Source organism: Neomonachus schauinslandi, chromosome 2 (genome assembly GCF_002201575.2).
Source record: "Neomonachus schauinslandi chromosome 2, ASM220157v2, whole genome shotgun sequence".
Lineage (NCBI taxonomy): Eukaryota > Metazoa > Chordata > Mammalia > Carnivora > Phocidae > Neomonachus > Neomonachus schauinslandi.
The window spans coordinates 24,034,989-24,057,154 of record NC_058404.1 but is presented as its reverse complement, the minus strand read 5'-3'; the positions used below and the strand labels follow the sequence as shown (position 1 = coordinate 24,057,154).

General features: G+C 33.9%; 1 protein-coding gene across 2 annotated transcripts in view; it reads right to left on the bottom strand.

The window, feature by feature from the left end:
- The window catches only part of SGCZ (sarcoglycan zeta), a 432,583-nt gene extending 410,763 nt beyond the window's left edge, over positions 1–21,820 (bottom strand). For both annotated transcript variants that reach the window (XM_021694220.1, XM_021694221.1), the window contains exon 1: positions 21,626–21,820. In XM_021694220.1, coding sequence (XP_021549895.1) covers positions 21,626–21,820 — 195 coding nt within the window. The remainder of the gene's footprint in view (positions 1–21,625) is intronic.
- Positions 21,821–22,166: the final 346 nt, after the last annotated feature.

Below are 22,166 nucleotides of genomic sequence, written 5' to 3'. Positions count from 1 at the left end.
AAAATCCTCTCAGTCTCCAACTCTTTCCTCTGATTATCCCTTATTTATATACTTCCATTTTCTACAAAATTCCGTGTCCCCTAATATTTCCCAACATACCTTTTTTTTTAAGAGTTCATTTATTTATTTTGAGAGAGAGAGAGAGAGAGAGAGAGAGATCAGGGGAAGGGGCAAGGAGAGGAGAGAGAGAATCTCAAGCAGACTCCACACTGAGCACAGAGCCCAATCTCACGGCCCTGAGATCATGACCTGATCTGAAATCAAGAGTTAGATGCTTAACTGACGGAGCCACCCAGGTGCCCCCCAACATACCTTTTTGAGTAATCTATTATCAATCCTCTCTAAAATCTCTGGTCACAAAACATGGCGTTTTCATGTCATGTGCATTTCTCATTACCTACTTTTCAGCCAATCTGAGAGGTAGCTTCACCTGTTTCCCAACAGATGTATTTAGTTAGCAAATAGGAATTCTGTTTATCTCTAATGGAAACCGTCCATTTATATTCAGTATTCAAGTGTTATACTAGCCATAAATAGGTAAATACATTTGAATCCAATCTAATATTTTTACACTAATTATTTTCTACCTATGCACCATAATGACAATTTTGATATATTCATCACTAATCCTATTAAAATTTGAACAAGACAAATTCTCTATTATGTTTCTAGAGAACTATACCCTTCAGCAAATTCTTTAGGATTTTAAAAGTATGATTCTTTATAAGTAGAGAGTGTTGCACTCTTATAAACAAGGTTAAACTATCGTTCAAGCACACCATCGTAAGGAAAAACATGCTGTAGGTAGAAATAAATCCTTAGCTTAATCACTGAGATGAAAATAATAAATTCTAAGTCAGGTATCTCAGAGAATTTTCCAGAATATTTTTGTGGGAAAAAGAATGGTCTTACATCAAAAATAATGTTAGTGTCAATTAATAGCTTCATTTGAAGCTATAAATTCATTAGATAAAGAAAAAGAAGTATTTCATATATGATATTCAAAATGTCTCCTATTTAAAGAAAACAAGATATCTTAGATTTCAAATTTAATTTCATGAACTCTAGAAAATATGTGTCATTATCATAAATGCAAATTTTTCCATTAGTTTTACAGATTTATTTTAGAAAACAGCTCATAAGTAATTTTAATGTTTTTCCAAAGAAAAATTTGAAAATTATTAAGGAATGACTATTTTAGATTCACGAAATTGCCAATTAAGATAGCTGATCATTAATATTTAATACCAAAAATTTCACTTTCTGTAGTATTGTTTCAACTGATTTCAAGTGAATTTCCAAGCCTACTCTCCAATGGATTAATTTTTGTCATACTTTATGTATTTATTGAATTAATGAATCCATGGATAGGTATGTAATAAAATGAAGGTGAATTTTAAAAATATAATTAGAATTATATGAAGCTAGAGGCTACAGAAAGTAAACACCTTTAAAATATTAACCATATCCAAAATAACAATGAGTACTTCCCATTCCCAATTTTGCTAATTTAATGAAATGTTTTACACTCAAAATTTATCAAACTCAATTTTATCTGAGGGCGAAATTCTATTCCGGTTCTAATTTGCATAAAATAAGCATAAAAAGCAATGAAATTCAAAAAAGATTTAAGGCACCTAGAATTTAGAGTATACACATTATACACTGCGCTTCCCTAACTTCCTCCCAAGCACAAACACTGGCCAATTAGTCCCTGTGTTTTATTTGAGAGACCAAGTAAGAACAAAAGGTCAGAAGAGGTCCTGATTGGTGACAGTGTTAAATTCTTCTTGGAGTTTCAGAATTTAGACTTAGGTCACCGGTTAGAATGCAGTAGGATTGCTTAAAATACCTGATTTTGCAATAAATTAAAAATGAGGGTGTTTTTCCCCTATTGTTTATGTGTTTGTTTACATATGTGAGTGTGACTGTGAGCACACACTGCTTGTGTACTACCAAGAGGCTCTCACAATTGTGCTGGAATTCAAGGCTAGATGATTTGCAATTACAAATTTTCTACCCCAATACAGAAAGCATTCAGTGTTTTCATGAGCATTCTGAAAAATAATGTCTAATATATCATCTCCAATACCTTGAAGGAATGCAAAGAGTCATGGATATAAATTTTAGATTGAAAATTTCTGTATCTGTTTATAATTTTTTATAAAATAAAAGTTTTGTAAAACAAAATTTATCAACAAATACTTATAAAATAAATTAAGGCAACATGACTTGGTTGACACTTCCAGTTGGATATTCAACTGAATTATGTAACTTCTTTGAGAATCTAGTTCTATATAAATAATCAGAAACCTCAAAGCCTTGTGCAGGTAAGGTATATATTTGACTCTAAATAAGACTGTCAGTTGCCTTTGGTGGAAAGTTGCTATGATGAAGTTATTTTTTTCTAGGAAAAAAATGAATATTTACGTATTGGCTATAGGAAAAAAATGAGAAATAATAAGAATCACAAATTAACTTCTTTCAATAGACTATACAATTTACAAAATTAGAACCATATCATTATAGCTCATCTTATATCAAAGTAGATCTTTCCAAGTATAGACTTGCATCACAAAGACTTGAATTAAAGGGGTAGAGAAGAAATTTTGGGACAATATTCAATATGGAGAATGACAACAAATATAGGTCTAACTTTTTAATAACCTTTTTTTTTTTTTCAGGTGACATACAAATATCTAAACTATTGCCAGGTCACTGGAAAATACTCAGAGTACATTTTCTTTATCTAAAAAATAAAGTATTCAGCCAATTATACTCTACATAGTCTCAAGGAAATCATATAAATTGTTGTATTGAGTTTTATTTAAACAATATTAATGCTCCTGCAATAACTCAACTCATAATTTAGTGAAGAAATCAAGGAAGATGTGATTAAGGAAGACCTTCTGTACTGGGTATTATCAAAAGAGAAGGCTGGAGCTCTCTTAAGCACAGGAATTTGATTTTGCTTGATTTTTTTAATGTCTCCATATAGATGTATATATACATATACACACACACACATATACACATATATATAAGGTTAATAGACCTTATTTTTATAGCAATTTTAGGTTCACAGTAAAAATAAATGCAAGGTACAGATTTCTATATACCCTCTGCCCCACACATGCATAGCCTTCTCCTCATTATCAACATCCCAAACAGTGTGGTAAATTACAATAGATGAACATGTTTTAAGACATCATTATCACCCAAAGTCCATGGCTGTTTGATTTTCTGATTGGTAGAACTCTGTAAGGCATTAGCAGTTTTTCTCTGCCTTCAATCTCAGTATTTTTCCATTTGGGGGAGACATTCAAAAAGATTAAGCTGAATGAGTATGGAACTACCCAAGTACTAGGAGAATTAACAGTAGGAAATTTCATAGACCTTGAGATAAATGATCCCCAGGAAGAAATTTTCTTATCTACAATTTTAATGAAATAGGTTACAGTTATTTTTAGAAGAGAGGAAATCCAAATAAAAGTGTTTAATGAATAACTTGTTACCTTTCACTAATTTTACTTAAAATAAAATCACAATTGGAAAGCTATTTTGATGTAATAGCACATTGCATTTGCTACTTTAAACATAATCCTTAGGAAGAACTGAATGTATATTGTTTGGCTTCATGAAGACAACTCTTCATGCAAAACACAGATTAAATTCCAGATAGGAATCTTGATTGGGTAGAATACACCAGAAAATTAAGTGAAGGAGGCTGGCCAGAGAGTAGTTGTGGTAGACCTACATAAGTTTTGCTATTTTATATTGTTTATACGTTTATTTCGTGTTTAAGCAAAAGTAAAGAATATTCACAACAAAATTATCAAGCCAGGTTATTTTAACGGAACCGTCAATTGAGAACAAAATGCTCCATTTTAAAATATTCATATATATCACAGTAGGTGAAAGAATCAGACCTGGTTAGTCACAGGGAGAGTCAAGTAATTTCTTCATTAAGAAAAACATAACCAGGGTGGTCAAGTTTGGCTCCTTCCCACCCAATGGAAAGGTAGAGGTCATAAGTCTCTAGTTACTCAATTTATCCTGTTTCTTAGCACCAAATTCACTTTAATATAAAAAAAACACCGAGGAGGAAAATTAAAATATTTCTTGATCTAATATTCAAGAGCTCATAACTAAAGATTAGATTCCCATATAGGTTTTTCTAGATCAGTAAGACTTTTCTGACATACTTTGTATTATTTCTAGTGGACAAACAACAGAACAAGAAAGTGTTGATCTAGAATCAGGTGTGTCTTTTGTAAAATATAGATGGATCTATCTTGTCAGGTTTCAAAGTCTAATTTAATTCTAAAGAAAAATGTTCGTTGGCTTTGAAAATTGAATACTTATTTCTGTATTTTCTTAAGTAAAACAGAACAATTGGTATAGTACAATTTTTAAGTACTCATTTTAAAATTTTAAGTACTCATTTTAAAAAATGTTTTAAAAACATTTAAGTTTTCACTGATAACCCATATTTTTGTCTTTAATTCCAGAAAAGAAAACAATCAAAGTCATCTTATATCAAACATAGTGAATTCACTATGATTAACAGATTTCCACTGACTATAAAATACATGTTCAGTGAATAAAGATTACAAAAAAGAGTACAAGAAAAAAAAAAAAACTTGTAACAGTACTACTGATAATTACTATTTAATATTTTGCTTTTTACTTAATATCTTTTCTTATGTAATTTTTTAGAGACGTACTGTAATACTGCATATATTATTTGTCTTTTTCACTTGATGCTGTACCATAAACATTTATTCAAAATCGATTTGAAAAATAAGTTTAATAATTAATATTACATAAATTTATTATTATAGATTTAACTCCTCCTCTTGTTTAGATCTTCATGTTGCTTCATATAAAAAGAAAATATACTTCTTTGACCATAATTTTTCTCTACATTTCTGATTCTTTTTAGGGTATATACCCCATGTTAAATTACTCTGAAGACCTGGAATTCTAAAGAATGACACAAATTTCAAGTAATTCTTTAGAAAGTAAAGAAAAATCCACTTTTACTGTCAAATATGGCTATGCAATCATTTTATATATTTTTTTTTTTTTCAGAGAGGGTGAGGGCTGGGGGGAGGGGTAGAGGGGAAGGTAGAGAGAGAGAGAATCTTAATCAGGTTCCACACCCAGCATGGAGCCCAGTGAGGCTCAGTCTCACAACCCTAAGATCATGACCTGAGCCAAAATCAAGAGTCAGATGCTTAACCAACTGAGCCACTCAGGTGCTCCAATGTTGTCATTACTTTTAATAAAACTTTAAATAACTATCTTCAAATGGTAGGATATCAGGTGATCATACAAGTAAGAATGTTTTATATTTGTATCTAAATATACACATTCACATGCACATTATATTTAAGATATATGTTTTTTTTTATTCTTATGTTAATCCCCATACATTACATCATTAGTTTTAGATGAAGTGTTCCATGATTCATTGTTTGTGCATAACACCCAGTGCTCCATGCAGAATGTGCCCTCCTCAATACCCACCACCAGGCTAACCCATCCTCCCACCCCCCTTCCCTCTAGAACCCTGTTTGTTTTTCAGAGTCCATCGTCTCTCATGGTTCGTCTACCCCTCCGATTTCCCCCGCTTCATTCTTCCCCTCCCGCTACCTTCTTCTTCTTCTTCTTCTTTTTTTTTTTCTTAACATATATTGCATTATTTGTTTCAGAGGTACAGATCTGAGATTCAACAGTCTTGCACAATTCACAGCGCTTACCAGAGTACATACCCTCCCCAGTGTCTATCACCCAGTCACCCCATCCTTCCCACCCCACCCCCCACTCCAGCAACCCTCAGTTTGTTTCCTGAGATTAAGAATTCCTCATATCAGTGAGATCATATGATACATGTCTTTCTCTGTTTGACTTATTTCACTCAACATAATACCCTCCAGTTCCATCCACGTCGTTGCAAATGGCAAGATCTCATTCCTTTTGATGGCTGCATAATATTCCATTGTATAAGATATAAGATATGTTTAAGATATATTTATTTAAGATATATTTAAGATCTGTTTTGAAGTATCACTGTACTTAAAACTAGTATTACAGAAAAACAAGAAAAGGTATGCTAATTTGGTAAGTTTGAAAATGGTATTTAAAACACTGACAACATCAAAAGCTTGCAAAGATGTGGAACAACAAGAATGTTCATTCATTGCTATTGGGAATGCAAAATGGTACAGCCACTTTGGAAAATGATTTAATTTCTCACAAAATTAAACACACTCTCACCACTTGATCTAATAATCACTCTCCTTGGTATTTACCCAAAGGTATTAAAAACCCATATCCACTCAAAAATCTGCACACACATTTACAGCAGCTTTATTCATGATTGCCAAAACCTGAAAGCAATCAAGAGCCCTTCAGTAGGTGAATACATAAGTGAATTGTGGTACATCCAGACAATTACTTGGCACTAAAAAGAAACAGGCTATCAAGCCATGAAAAGACATGGAGAAAGTTCGAATGCATATTACTAAATAAAAGAAGCCAATCTAAAAAGGTGACAGAGTGTATAATTCCAACTATATGACATTCTAGAAAGGGAAAAACTATGCAAACAGTACAAGTATCAGGGGTGGCCAGGTGTTAAGGGGAAAGGAGGAATATATTACTGGAGCATAGAGAATTTTTATGGCAGTAAAACTGATCTGTATGATGCTATAATGATAGATACATATCATTATACATTTGTCCAAACCCACAAAATGTAGAATACCAAGAGTCAACCCTAATGTAAACTATGGACTTTGAGTGATAATGATGTGTCAATGTTGGCTCATCAATAATAACAAATGAGTCGCTCTGGTGGGGGATTTTCTTGGTGAGGGAGGCTGTGCATGGGGCGGGGGAAGGGGAAAAGGGTATATGGGAACTCTGTATTTGCTGTGAACCTAAAACTGCTCTAAAAAATAAAGCCTGTTTAAAATCCTAAATTAAAAAAAGAGAGAGAGATTTAACTGTTGTTTTAATTGCATTTCTTAGGATATTTTATTATTTATTTATTTTTTTTGCCACATACACTAATCACACTTATTCATCCTTTATATTAAAATTCTGGAAATTTTAAAATCAGGGTAATGCATGAACAGTTGCTCATTAATAACAACAAAGCATTAGTTTTTTAACATTGGGCAAAAATTTTATGATTTGCCAATCTTTTATATCTTAGGGTACTATTGAAGTGGAATCTATTCATCCTATGAATGTTGACTGCCTTGTGACTTTCTTTAGCTAATGGAATGCACAGATATGAACATTGATAACCAACCAGTTTTGCACCTTAGATGTCTAGAAGTCTTACATATATCCACACTTTTCCTTGGAACTTCTAACCTGTTTAAAAATGGCTAATGTACTAGAGGATGAAAGAAAGACATGTGATCCAATTGCCCTGCCAATAGTGAAATGACTGTCAAATACAGAAATGAGGCATCCTAACCCAGCAGCTACAAGATGACCAGACAGCTTGCTACATATCTATAAAGAAGCCCGGCCAACATCAAATGATGGAACTGTCTGTTCAATCCTCAGATTTCTGAGTTAAACAAATGTTTATTATTTAAGCTACTGTTTATTATTTTAAGCTACTGTTTAAGCTACTGTTACATGCTATTCTTGTGGCAATAGGTCACTGATAACATTGTACCCCCCCCCTTTTTTTTTAAAGATTTTATTTATTTATTTGACAGAGACAGAGATAGCGAGAGCAGGAACACAAGCAGCGGGAGTGGGAGAGGGAGAAGCAGGCTTCCCCTCGAGGAGGGAGCCCGATGTGGGACTCGATCCCAGGACTCTGGGATCATGACCTGAGCCGAAGGCAGACGCTTAATGACTGAGCCACCCAGGCGCCCAACATTGTACCTCTTTAAAATGCCAAAAATGTATAAAAATTGAGCATGCCTATAATTTCTTAGAAGAAAACAGTTCTCATGTAAGGGACCACTTGTTATTTGTACAGGTAACAGAAAAAAAATATAGAAAGTACCATTTTTCTGTAGTTTTGTTATAATTAATATACTACGTATATAATGAATCAAAAGAAAAAATATAGCAACAGAAGGTAAGTTAACAGACATTAAACTAATAACCTTATCCCATTCCAAAATTAAGTAGGAAATATTCAATTTCATGGTCCTATAAAATGTATGAGGACTTATGAACTTATTAAATTATTGTCAAATAGAATACTGCCTACATACAAAAATGTTCTTTTGGCTAGAATGGCTTGTAAATAATATCAAGAGCCAAATGATTCCTGAGTGGGTGGAACACATTTGACCTGCTGTGTTAAATAAACAAATACTCAAATATCAATGCAGTCACTTTTTAATTACCTGAAACTGGACAGCATTTTCTCTTTAAAAATAGAGATAAAATAATATGTATCTCATAGGAACGTTATATTATGTAATGTCATATACAACACCTTACTGCTGCATGAATATTTTTCCCTTTTCCTTCTTTACTAATACCAATTTCTATTTTCTTTGAGTACTTAGGTATTCACATATTTTAAATAAATTTATAAGAGCTCTTCTAGAAATCTGAATATTTTATTTTTTTCTATTTTCAAGGTACTAATTAGAGCTTCTAGAGAACTATAAAGTTAATATTGCTTTTAAGTCATCAATCAGAGATGAAGTGTATTAGGAAAAAAGTAAACTAGGTGAATTGAAAAATAGAATTCAATTTACAAAATTGTAATTTATCATGAGCTAGTGCAAAATGCATATTATAGTGGAGATATACACTATATAGTGAATATATAGTGGAGATATTTTAAACAGTTTAAGCAGTTTGTATTGCTTTTTATATTTTGGAGACTATTCATATTTTGGAGACTAATGGACACCAAAAATAAATACTTCTTTTGGTAATGCACACACACGTACATGTGTATGTGGGTAAAATCTGTATTTAACTTTTATACTTCTCTCCCTAAAACTGGCATCATGAGATAAACTTGGTCAGTTTATATGAAACTTTTAACAAATCCACAGTGCTCCTTCAGTTTAATTTAACTCAAGCCCTAGGTCACAAGGGAATAAAGGGGATATCAGTGGTAACAAAGTGGTATTTCAAATCTCTAAAACCAAGAAATATACAAAAATTGTGGATGCAAAAATATGTGAATTGCAAGAAAACAGGCATTTTACTTTCTAATGACATTCAGTTACAGAATTTATAAGACACATTGAAGTACAGTTGAACAGATCTGGAGATATTTTATGGACCATCACTCACACTTCGGGAAGAACGCAATTGGCTACCAAGCTGATAGTCATCACCTGATATAAATAGCTTCTAATACTAGCAAGGGCACTTTAATGGTGAATTTCCACAAGTATTTAAAACTAAATATTAAACTATTTATTTAGCAAACTAAGTGTATTATATTAGTACTATTAATCTATTATGTAGTATTAATATATATTTGGTTTGGGGATAAGTTTACAAACTAGCAAATAGAAGATCTATGGTGATATTATTTAAATTAATAAACCCATATGAATTCTTACCCAATAAGATTACTTTTATGAAAATAATATTCTCTTTGTTTGGAAACAACAAATATGACATTTCAAGTATGCTTTTGAAAAGCAAATGTTTACTTTTTTTTTTTACAAAGTAGTAAAACAATACCCCTTAAGATAATTACTTACTTCATTTTTACTTAAAATCATCCCCAAATTTCCCACTAAAATAGTCAAATCACATAAGACAAACTATATGCTATTTTATGTTAGAAGAAGTACACATATGAAACATATTACCTTAAGTGCAATTTGATCCAACATATTTTGTGCTCTGGCTATTCAATCACCCAAATGGGTGAGTGATTTTATCTTTCTGGACTTCCATTTTCGCTATGTACAATTAGGGCACTGAACTAAAGTCCTTTCCAGCTCTCTATAATATATAATTTATTAAACATATAAACTAACAAGCCTATACTTCCTAACTTTTTATTCAATAACTAATTTTCTTTTTTTTTAAGAATTTATTTATTTATTTGACTGAGAGATAGAGAGCACAAGTAGGCAGAGCGGCAGGCAGAGGGAGAGGGAGAAGCAGGCTCCCCGCTGAGCAGGGAGCCCAATGTGGGGCTCGATCCCAGGACTCTGGGATCATGACCTGAGCCAAAGGCAGACGCTTAACGTACTGAGCCACCCAGGCACCCCTCAATAACTAATTTTCTTAATTCTTTGTTTTCCCCTATAAAATATCTAGTATTCTAACGTACTTCATTTTGCATGTGATAGCTATGATTTATGATTTATCTTATGTCACTGTTTTTGTAGTTTATTTCAGTAAAAAGAACTACTACTTGGTAATTGTTTGAACTTGGATAAAATGACCAAATTTTTCTTTATAAAGTCAGGGAAAGAAAATGTACTGCTGGGCTAAGACTAAGCATGGAAGATTCCATGTGAGAGGAACAATTTGTCAGAAAATTATGAGGAGGTACAAACAGAGGGTTATAATGGAAACAGTCTTGCAACATTAACTATATCATTCACTCTCATCAATTCTGTAATAAACCCACACACCACACTGAAGGGCGGTGCGGGCCGGATGGTTCTGCAGCAGGCAGGCTCCCACTGATGGCACTTCCCCTCAGGGTGACCACAGTGCCACAGAAGGTAGTGCCCCATTTTGGCACCACGATTCATGCGCGGAGGAATTAACTGGGAAAATGGCAATGACATCCCAGAAAGGTGGACAAGAGCTATGATCCTAAATCACCTTCAGAGTAGTCTCTTCATGGCCAATTACTTAACTCCTCAGCAAAATATAGTTTGACCAGAGCGAAGACTGGAACACAGGCATAAAAATGCCTTTATGAAAACCATTGTCTCTTTTATAAAGATACCATTAATAAGCACCATTGCTCTATCCAGAAATTAAACCAATTGCTCACTCTGCCAAAATCAAAAGTGCAGTCATGTTCAGAACTTACAGAGGAGTTTTCACTGTTCTAATTATGGACTATGAAAGATTAGGTATGTTTCCCCATTAAACTAATAATAGCTGAGAGAACTGAGGTATCTTTTGTCCAACAAATTCAAAATGTAATTAAAAATCAGTGATGTCATAGTTATATATTTAATAGTGTTGTATGAATGCACTGAGGTAGACAGGGAAGTAAATCATTTAATGAAGAATACTGAACTAATTTAATTTTGATAACATTAATGCAATGAAAAGTAGTGAAAAGAACGTAGAGTTTAAAATTGTATAGCCCATGCTTCTAACCTTGCTCATCAATGTGACCTTGGGAAGTTTATTTAATTTCCCTAAGACTCTGTATCTTTCACTGCCAAAGGGGATAATATTTACTTTGCAGTGTTGTGAAATTCATTAAGGACTGGTCTATATAGCACATAATCTTGTTGATACAAACTACATATTAAATAAATATGGGCTCCCTGGCATCTTAAACTTCATCCTCATATGTAAAGGTTATACCCTAAGATTATAATTCGGGATGTTATAAAAATAATTCAGAATATAATATCTCAATCAGATAATAATTTAAAACTCTGAACATTAAAGAAACTCAAGATATTTAGGATTAAGAACAGACATCCCTCTCTATCATCCAGTTAGTGTTAATTGTAATTTTTCCAAATTGTTCAAAAAGGAGATCAGTTCTCTCTGCTAAATGAGCTCTCTCTTTCAGACAGGCCAGTAGGGTCACTTTCAGGAAATGCAGGTTTAAAACAAAAAAAAAGGAACAGTTTGAGGTCATCAAAATAGTTATGATGATTGAGCTGAACAGTTCCTCTTAGAAGTTTTAAATATACTTTTCTATATTTCAGCATTAAATTATAATTTCAAAAGAAATCTTTATTATCCTTTGATCATCCTAAGGAAATAAGACATTTTCTCTGATAAAATGTGTCAAATAACTTCAATTTTTAACATTTAATGATGCAGGGAAATAGTGTTTGTCATATACAGCTGACTCCAATTGAGTGCTTACGTTTTAACTGCTTTTATAGGAGTTCACTCACTTAATACTTTTAACATCTCCATGGGTCAGCACCACTGACCATTTTACAGATGAAAATACTGGAGTTAGAAGGCTAAGGAACTCACACAAGTCATCCTGCCAAGCAGCAGTGATGGAGCCAGAATGTGAACCAGTGTCGCTCAAAAGCTCTGCTCTTAGCCTTTATGCATATCATTAGCATGAATAAGATTATAAACACTGTCATTTATTTACTATTTATTTATTAATACACATGGATTCAAGATCCTTTTATCCTTCTAGGACAATATTACTTTTTAATTTTTTATAAAAATTTTTAAAGGTTTTATTAATTAATTAATTTATTTATTTATTTATTTAAGAGAGAGAGTGTGAACAGTCAGGGGAGGGGGGAGAAGAGTGAGAGGGATGATCAAACTTAGCGCTAAGTGCAGAGCCTGACGTGGGGCTCCATCTCATGACACTGAGATCATGACCTGAGCCAGTCAAGAGGTGGATACTTAACCAATTGAGCCACCCAGGCACCCCTGACAGTTTTAGACTTAACTTTAATAGAATCAAGTTAATTCACATGATGTCTGGAATAACTGTGAAGTTGGAGCAACAGAAAATGAGTAAGGGTAATGATAGCAAACCCTGCGAGAGCTGTTAGGATAGGCCAGGCATTTCTGAAGAACTGTCATTATTTTAATTGTTTTGATGTCTACAATAATCTAATAAAAAAAATAATGTTGTATCCATTTAACAGAGTAAGAAACTAAGTCACAGTTTAAATAACTTGCCAAAGGCGACATAGCTAATAAATGCCAAAAGCAGAATCTGGACCCAAAGTTCATTCTTTTAACCACTGCTTGATGGATGATGAGTGGTCTCTTAGCAGTACCAGCAGTCTAAGGAGATTTTGCCATTAACACCAATTTTTTTATGGGAAAATACCTCACTAGCAGATAGTAGAGACTCAAGTTTTGTTTTTTTTTCCCCCCCTAGTAATGTAACACTTATGAGTAAGAAACAATTCATTTTATGGTCTTACATTGTTGCATATAAAAATTGTATGTGAGAGACTATGGACTCTGAGAAGCAAACTGAGGGTTCTAGAGGGGAGGGAGGTGGGGGGATGGGTTAGCCCAGTGATGGGTATTAAAGAGGGCACATATTGAATGGAGCACTGGGTGTTATATGCAAACAATGAATCATGGAACACTACATCAAAAACTAATGATGTACTCTATGGTGATTAACATAACATAATAAAATTTAAAAAAATTGCATGTGGGTTTTGAGAAGAATGAATGTTTACTAGAAGAATGAGCATAAGGTTCAGCTTTTTAAATTAATTTTTTAAGCATCTGATTTTGAACCCATGTTTTATAACAATTCTGTGAGAAATGCAAATACAAAACTCACATCCCTACTTCTGCCCTTGTGGTCCACTTGAAAAAAAAAATATTCCCTTCTTCTACTTCCTGCTGTTATTGATCCCTTTCCTCTTTCTTTCAGTAACTGGAGTTTAGATTAAAATTAGTGGATGTTTATTTTGTTTGTTTTGCTTATGACCTTTTTTTTAATCAAAGCAAATACAGAAAATCAAAAATACCCCCTAGACATGACACCAAATTGAATCAACAAATGTCTCTAGAAAATCTTAATATTCCATTGACTTCAACTGTTAAATGAAGAGGCATTTGGGGAAGTTATGTGTGACTATGGTGAGCAGGCTGAGGTTCCTCAGCAGCAGGTGCCCTCCCAAAAGAGGCTGGAAGTCAGGAAACACACAGTGATTGTGTCTCAGGTCTGATTAGGGATTGTAAACAAGTGATGGAGCAAAATTTCTGGGATTTGGTAGTCACTTACAAGTAATTGGCAGCTTATGGCACCTCTTAATTACCAATAGATCTTGTCTCAAAAGATGAAGTAGGATAGTACAGAACAAGAGTATTTTTACATAAAATCTAAGTGTTCTTTTTTCCACAAAAAAGAAAAGACCAGGATTTTACTGTTGTCATTACTGAGGGAGTCAGTCAGACCTAGTAACTGGAGCTTCAAAGGACTCTACTTTCATTGAAAAACCATCTTACTTAGAGCTTTGGGATTCTGGGAGAAAGTGTGCTCTGCTTGTCTTCCTGTCAGGGGAAGCTGGTCACTAGAGGCTGAAAGATGTGAAAGGACTTGAGAAATGCCACTCTCTTAATGGAGGAGGGTGAGATGTCAGCTAAAGAAAAGACTGCAACATAAAAACAGAAACCAACTGGAATCTGAAGCAGTTTTACAGAGAGAACAAGTGGAAACATTAAGACATTAAATACTCAAAGTGAATCTAGACTTTTTAAAATTACAAAAAGTCAACCAAAAATAATGTATCACTACCTAGTATGTTCCTGGCCATGCTACCAAGATAAATAAAACAATAAAACCAGCCCTGCTCCTTGAGGAATTCCCACATTAATGGGACTGAAGTAGGTAAGCTGAAGGGACTCCATTTTGGAAAGGTTCCATCTCTGCTGTTTTTCTGCTAAACCCCATTTACTCATGTTCCATATTTTGCTTCTGAATAAACCAAAGAAGCTATGTTCCCACATGAAGGGGGAAGCAAAAAAAGTTAATTATTCTCTGAGTTTTGTCCTAGGCCTCAAACACCTGAGAACACCTAAGAAGAGCCATATCCCAAACCTGTTCCAGGACATTAGCTTCAAACAAACCTTGTCTGATGCTGGCATCAATACCCCTACCTTTGGTAATTTATGGAATAACACCTATTCACCTGACACTTGTGTTTGATTGGAACCTACAGTGCATTTCTAGAGGAAGTGGTACCCTAGACCCATTCTTAATATAAACTCCCAGCCCCAAGCAATGACAGAGACTCATTCTTCTCTCCTTCTTCAGTCTCCCAGATTATTTTCTACCTGTCACTCATGCTATTTAATAAACTGTTTTCACGTTCTTCAGCTCACATTTGATTTCTATTCTGTGTGAAGCCAAGGACCCTCTTGGCTGGCCCTGTGGGACCCTCCCCTGGTTTCTTGGACCCAGCCTGCCTGTATCAGGACAGGGGGAAAATTGGTGGAAGAGAAGAATCTATACCTAGATGAACCATAATTATATATCTAATCCAACATAGTATGTACTATCACAGAGATAAGGTATATGAATGAAAATATAGAGGAATAAATCTGTCAGAAAGGGACACCTAAACAAACCAATAAATAAAAAGGATCTTCATCAGATAGCTGGGTATCAGATTTGTGGCTTAAAAAGTAGCAATTTAGTTTAGCTGGCAATTCTCTATTAAGAGGTAAGGTGAACAAAAGAAACCCTTACATGTTGCTAGAGGCAATATATAATGATTCAATCACTTTGGGGAAAAATTATATTAAAAGTCAAGATTCATAGACATACACTCTAGACTCTAAAACCTGAAGAAATTCTTGTACATGAGCAGCTACAATTATCAATATATACAAGAATATTCACAGGATCACTGTGAGAGCAAATTAAATGACAACCAAAAACACTGAAAACAACTCAAAAGGAGGATTTATAAATTAAATAAATAAGGTGTGTTCATTCAGTGAAATTTACAGCAGTAAATACATTGCAGTTACATACATTAACAGAGATAAATCTCGCAAACATATTGTTGAGCTAAAACACTATACTGTTTGAGGTTTATACACACATATATACACATGAAACTAAATAAAAGCAGGAAAAATATTTAGGATTATAATTCTTTCTAGATAGGAATTTATTTTTCCAGCTGCGTGATGATGAAACAGGTGCTCATTTTATTGTTTATTATTGTTATTGCTATTATTATTATTGATTCAAATATATATGTATATCCTTTTGTAGGATAAAATATTTCATAATAAACTAAAGTGTCAATAATGGCAATTCTCTGTACTACTGATATGGGTAATCAAGATTGGGCCTTCTTCCCTAAAATGTGTTAGGGCTTAAATGCAGGGGCTGCTGGGAATTATTAAACTTGGTGTGCGGAACACAAAACTATTTTTTTAATGTAGAAGTTAATAAATACCACTGCACAGTCCATGGAAACCTATCATGTGCTTATGAAACCTTAAATACCTTAAAACCAGAGAGAGAGGATAATGGGTAGTCTTTTTATCAATTCTTCCCAGCTCAAGGCAGGCCTTTGGAAAGGCACAAATCATAGGGAAATGAAGAGTTTAACTACCTTTCAATGAAGATATATTAAAGATGGATATTTATTTCACAAATACATATTAAGAGCTAATTATCTGTAAGGCACTGTCCTCTGCCTTGGGGATACAGCAATGGAAAAAGAGTCAAAAACTCTGAGCCCTGTGGAGCTTATATTCTATCTGTGGGGAAGAAAACCAGACAATAAACAAAGTCATATAAAGACAAACAATCTGTGATGAACACGCTGAGAAGAAAAAAGTAATGAGACATCAACAAAACATGTTTTTTCATATTTAAGCTTCCCATATATCCTGTATATGTCCATAGATTTGAAAAACAAATAAAATGCATTTGCTATGGGGACACAGCTTTGATAAATATAAGAACTGGCTAGATATATAGAGATGGAAAAGTTTATTCCGACCTAAAGGTCCCTTTAAGGAGGAAATGAAGAAAATTGTGGAGTAACAAGTTTGGTGATGGGCACACTGACAAATAACAGCATACTGCAAATGTACTTTAGCCATCTTAGGTAAATCAATAATAGCTATGGATAATATGCCACTGGGTTAATGATGAAGATAAAGAAAAAGAATAATCATAAGAGTGAGATGGGAATATGTGATACATCATTTACCAAGGTATTAGAGCACGAGATTGAAGACTTAGCAAACATATTATTTCATATTCCCCCAAAATTATCTTTTAAAATTTGTAGCATTAAAAACATTAGAAAACAGGGGCGCTTGGGTGGCTCAGATGGTTAAACATCTGCCTTCCGCTCAGGTCATGATCCCAGGGTCCTGGGATCGAGCCCCCCATTGGGCTCCTTGGCTCGGCGGGGAGCCTACTTCTCCCTGTCCCCCTGCTCATGCTCTCTCTCTCTTTCTGTATCTCTGTGTCTCAAATGAATAAATAAAATCTTACAAAAAAAAAACCCATTAGAAAACAGAAAACTGAATACAGTGATACATGTACTCTCTCTTAACTTTAGAAAGGTACACTAAAAGAAAAAAAAATATGAAAAAGATATATCAATGACTCTCTGGCCAAAAGCAATAAGCAGAAATATATCTTAAAAAGGTTGATAGTCTAGGAAACATACAATGATAATAATATAATACAGATAATATTTGAAATGAAGGTGAATGGCAGCTAAAGAAGGAAAGTGGCTGCATAATAATAGAAATATGGAACATTTATCTATATAAAATATATATCCTTGATGTGAAAATGTGTATAAGTGTATGTCTGTGTATATTGTATGCATATTTATATATGTATATATACACATGTATATTTGTGTATGTATGTATATATATGTGTGCATGTGTGTATTAGAACAAACTGTAGTCTTTTTTTTTATTAAAGATTTTATTTATTTGACAGAGAGAGAGAGAGCGAGAGCAGGAACACAAGCAGAGGGAGTGGGAGAGGGAGAAGCAGGCTTCCTGCCGACCAGGGAGCCCGATGTGGGACTCGATCCCAGGACCCTGGGATCATGACCTGAGCTGAAGGCAGACATTTAACGAATGAGCCACCCAGGCGCCCAGAACAAACTGTAGTCTTGATAAAATAATAAATTCATGTCAGTTTGAAAGAATGCAATTAGCATCCCATGATTGGAGTTATATACAGAGAGACTGCAACAAAATAGCAAGATGTTAAACAGCAATACAACTATCCAGTGATTTAATGGGATGGTTTGCTTATCCAAAAGAGGGTTTCAGCAGATGCTGAGTGAATAAATGGAAAGACTATCATATAGTGACCTCTAACAGTATGTGGATGGCTGAACTAAAAATTTCCAGTTCCTTTTTATTCCTAAAAGACTATCATATTCAATCCACTTCTCGTGAGATCTCCTTTCAGCCATCCTTTATCCCACTGATCATATAACTCTCTAAGACTTTTGTTTTCCAATTTGTTCAACTGATTATTTCAATTTTTACCCATATCTAGATATTCATGACTTCTCAGTCTCAACATTCATGACTTTCTTCTCCCTCTTTGCTTAATAAATGGCATTTATTTTTCCATCCTTCTTTTGTTGGCTAGGTAACATAGCTAATCAAATGAAGTTGCAGTATGCTACCAATACTTACTTGGTACTCTTGCGATTAAAATGAATACTTTATTATTATATTAATTTTCAATTTTCAAATATAGAACTAACTTACTTAGGACGAATACTTGGCCCAAGAAAAGAATATCACCTTAGCAGAATGCCTAGATTCAACAGATCTGCTACACTAGTCCATTTATATTGAACCACATAGCTATTATGCCAACCAACAACAACCAACAACAACAACAAAAACACCACCACCACCAACAAAAACACGTAATTGGGTTATACTGATCTTGAGAGAATGGAGTTTTGCAACCTCTTTCTTCAATTCATTCCTATACTTATTAACTCCCATAGACAGGAAATTGTGGTGTATATCGGTCCTAAGCCTTTCACCCTATAGTATAAACTAATTTCCTTTTTCTTGATTCTCTGCACCTGAGTATCCAATAGCTGTGTGATTTTATTTTCCACAAAATAAAAAGCAGAATAAGGTCATATCAACCACACAGATCATGTATAATACTAGTCATAATGATGGACTTCAAGAAGCATCATAAAACAGGTTGGCAGCTACCCTTGCTGTGCTAAAAACAAAATATTTTGATAATAGTAATGTTCCCAGTTTGCTGAAATAAAAGATGTTAACAGCCTCATATTTCCATGGACTGGATGGAAACAGTTATAATGAAAGAGAAATACAGTTTGTATAAATCAATAATACTCCCCAAACAATTTATACATCATTTACTACTTCTTATGATAGTATGGTGAATGGTTTCTGGTATTCACTGTAGGGATAGATGCAATCATAATGCACCAGTGAAAACATAAAATTGATTTCATTACTGCTCTAATGTAAGAGGATTACAAATTATTTCACACTTTTCAAATTCATACAACTTAATCTGGTGTGTAGTATTCAGAACTGCTAAACTCAGCAACTATTTAATTCAGAATTTCTCTGAACAATTATGAATTACTGCATTGAAATGGAGAGTATACAACGTTACAAAGATTATCTTGACACAATAATTACTTCATCTTTCCATTTATTTCACTTACATACAAATAGCTTACATGGCTAAAGAATAACCTTCTATTTTTTGATTATTAAAAAGTAACAATGTGATTAAAAAAAGAAAGATATGCTCAAAATTAAAGAAATAAACACCAAAACTCCTATGGAAATAAACTCCTTTTCATTATCCCCAGGAATATGTTGACATTTACATTTTGGCCAGCTGAGGTTCAAATTGGATAGCTCCATAGGTGACAGAAACCCTGAGGCCTGCATGGATCCTGAGGACAAAGGTTTCAATTATTTCCCTTGAATTGGCTTATGCAGCCTTGACCTCAGCATGAGGCAAGGTATTGGGAGCCCAATGCATGCAGGCATGTAATTATGCATTTAAGTTTATCTTCTTAATTAATTTAAATATGCTTGAGAAACTTACAGGGCTTGAATCTGAAAATTTCCATGGCCTGGTCACTGGATAGAATCAAGACTCCTGAAGTGAGAGAGTCGATCACAACTTTCATGAGCTTTAGAAAGAAGCTCTTTGGTAGAGGTAATCAAATGCTTGAAATTTCAAATCTTGGAGAAAATTATACTCTTTATCTCTTTCACAGTGATTTTTGTTTGTTTTGTTTTGTTAAGAAAAATGAGGTTGAAAAAGTTGCTGTCAGCAACTGCTAATCTGGCTGATATTCAAAAACATATAAAAGAATTTGCAGCCCCTAATATGTGGTAAATGAATCATTAATGAAGCCCAGACATTAGTAAGGGAAGGTAGGAACAGAGCTCAGAACTAAAAGACTAGGAGTAACATTAATGTAATCTGTGCCAAAATATTCTCAGTGAAGGTGGGGGAGGGGAACTGAGCCAACTCTTAGGACAAAAGAATGGTTCAGATGTATTACTAGGGTGTCTCTTAAAGCAATAATTTGCCTAGTAGCACCCAACTCCACCTCTAGCCACCCACACACAGGCTCACAAACCTTGATCAGTGACCCTGAACACATATCCATCGCTAAGGATATAGTTATTTTCTCTAATCCTGGAACATACTGAGTTCTGCTCAACTTTTCTTTGCCTTTCATTTCTTTTTTGATGAATACCCTTCAAAATTTGCACTGTATCAGAGAAATGGAGCCCTTGCTCAGCTCATTTTTCTCCATGAGCATATGCTCTTCTATCATGATTTGCACAGTTATAGTTTTTCCTCTCAGGAAGATAGGCCACCTGCTCTCCCAGGGTTCTTCTGCACACAACCAAAGTGCACTACACAATGGACAGATGCTGGGCTCATTTTCCTTTTGAGATTCTGTACCAAGTTAGAATTACATGCTAGTGAATTCAGAAAGAAACTACCCTTGCTAAATCAATACACAGCGGAGTTAAAAAAAAAAAAAAAAAAAAAAGCAGCCCAATATACAAAGATCAGTGAAGTTAAACAGCCAGCTTTACAATTGCCCCTGAGGATGCAGAGTTCTAAAGAATAATAGCAGTATGGTCAGCAAGTGTAAGATACCTGCTCGAATGTGAAGATATCTGAGGTGTTTAAGCAAAGGCAGAAAGCTTTAAAGGCAGAGGAGAGAAACTTAAGAATTTAGCCAGAAAATATGAAGTGAGCTAAACTAAACTTTGCTGATGCAGCTAATTTTTCCTAGATGAGTCAGGCTCATAGCTTTATTGTACACATTCAATAAATTAAAGCAAAATTCATCAATGAGATATATAATTATTTTGCTATTAAAATACTACTTTTCACGAAAGAGTGATTTAATTTCTGATGTATCTTATATTTACCATGTCAGTGCTCCATATGGTGACAATTATAGACATTGGTCCATGTGGCCCATGAGAAATTCCAGGGTTTAGATTTGATCATGCAGTTTGTTACACAGAAAGCATATAGAGGGAGGTAGATACTCTACATAAAGTATTTTAAAGGTACTCGTGATATCTACTATTAATTTTAACATAAAATATCATCTCTAAAAATACAGACTTGTTTTCTAGATTACCAGGTTTAGCAAGCAATAGTTCACAGGTATAGGTTAAATTTTTCTAACTTGCTAATGAATCGGTATCCCGTGCTATCTCATGATCTCAATTTCCCACACTTAAAGGACAGGTGGTAATATCATATGTCTGTCATGGATACATATTGAATGCAGTCTTAAAATAATATATGACAGTCTTTGGAATTTCAAGACACAACCTTGTAAAGCTTAAGATAAATAAGTTTCAATTAAAAAATGAAAATAACAGTGCTCTATCATCTTTGAACCAAAAGCAGTAGATATAAAGTCATGGTGGTACTTACCACAGTGAAATTCATCACTTTCAATATCCATATTGTCATGGCTAAGTTAACTATCATGGTCACCAACAGCAGAAGGACAAAGAAGTATAAGCACCTCTTCCGCCATCCATAAATCCCCACCGGGTAAAGCTGTGCATTCTCAGCCCTTGGCAGGTTGTTCTGTGGTGTTGCTAGTATATATTGTTCTCGTGTCATCTGGAAAAAAAAAAAACAAAAAAGGAAGAAAAGAAAAGAAAGAAAAGAAGCATTCAAAACTAAAACTGATGATTTTTTTTTAAAATCAAAAGACACAATATACCTATGAATAATGTGTAATGAGTGTTCAAAGAATTATTGCTGTATAATTAAAATTAAAATTGATTAAAATCTCACAAAGCCCCTCACATCACATCATCAGTGCTGCTTTTTAGAGCTGTTTAACTAACTATAATATTTCTAGGATGTATATTATTTTCAGTCAGATTTGCCCAATTATAACAGTAGCTTTTTTTTATGGAGACTCGGAAGACGCTCATCTCTACTTCCAGGTGTCTATAACCTA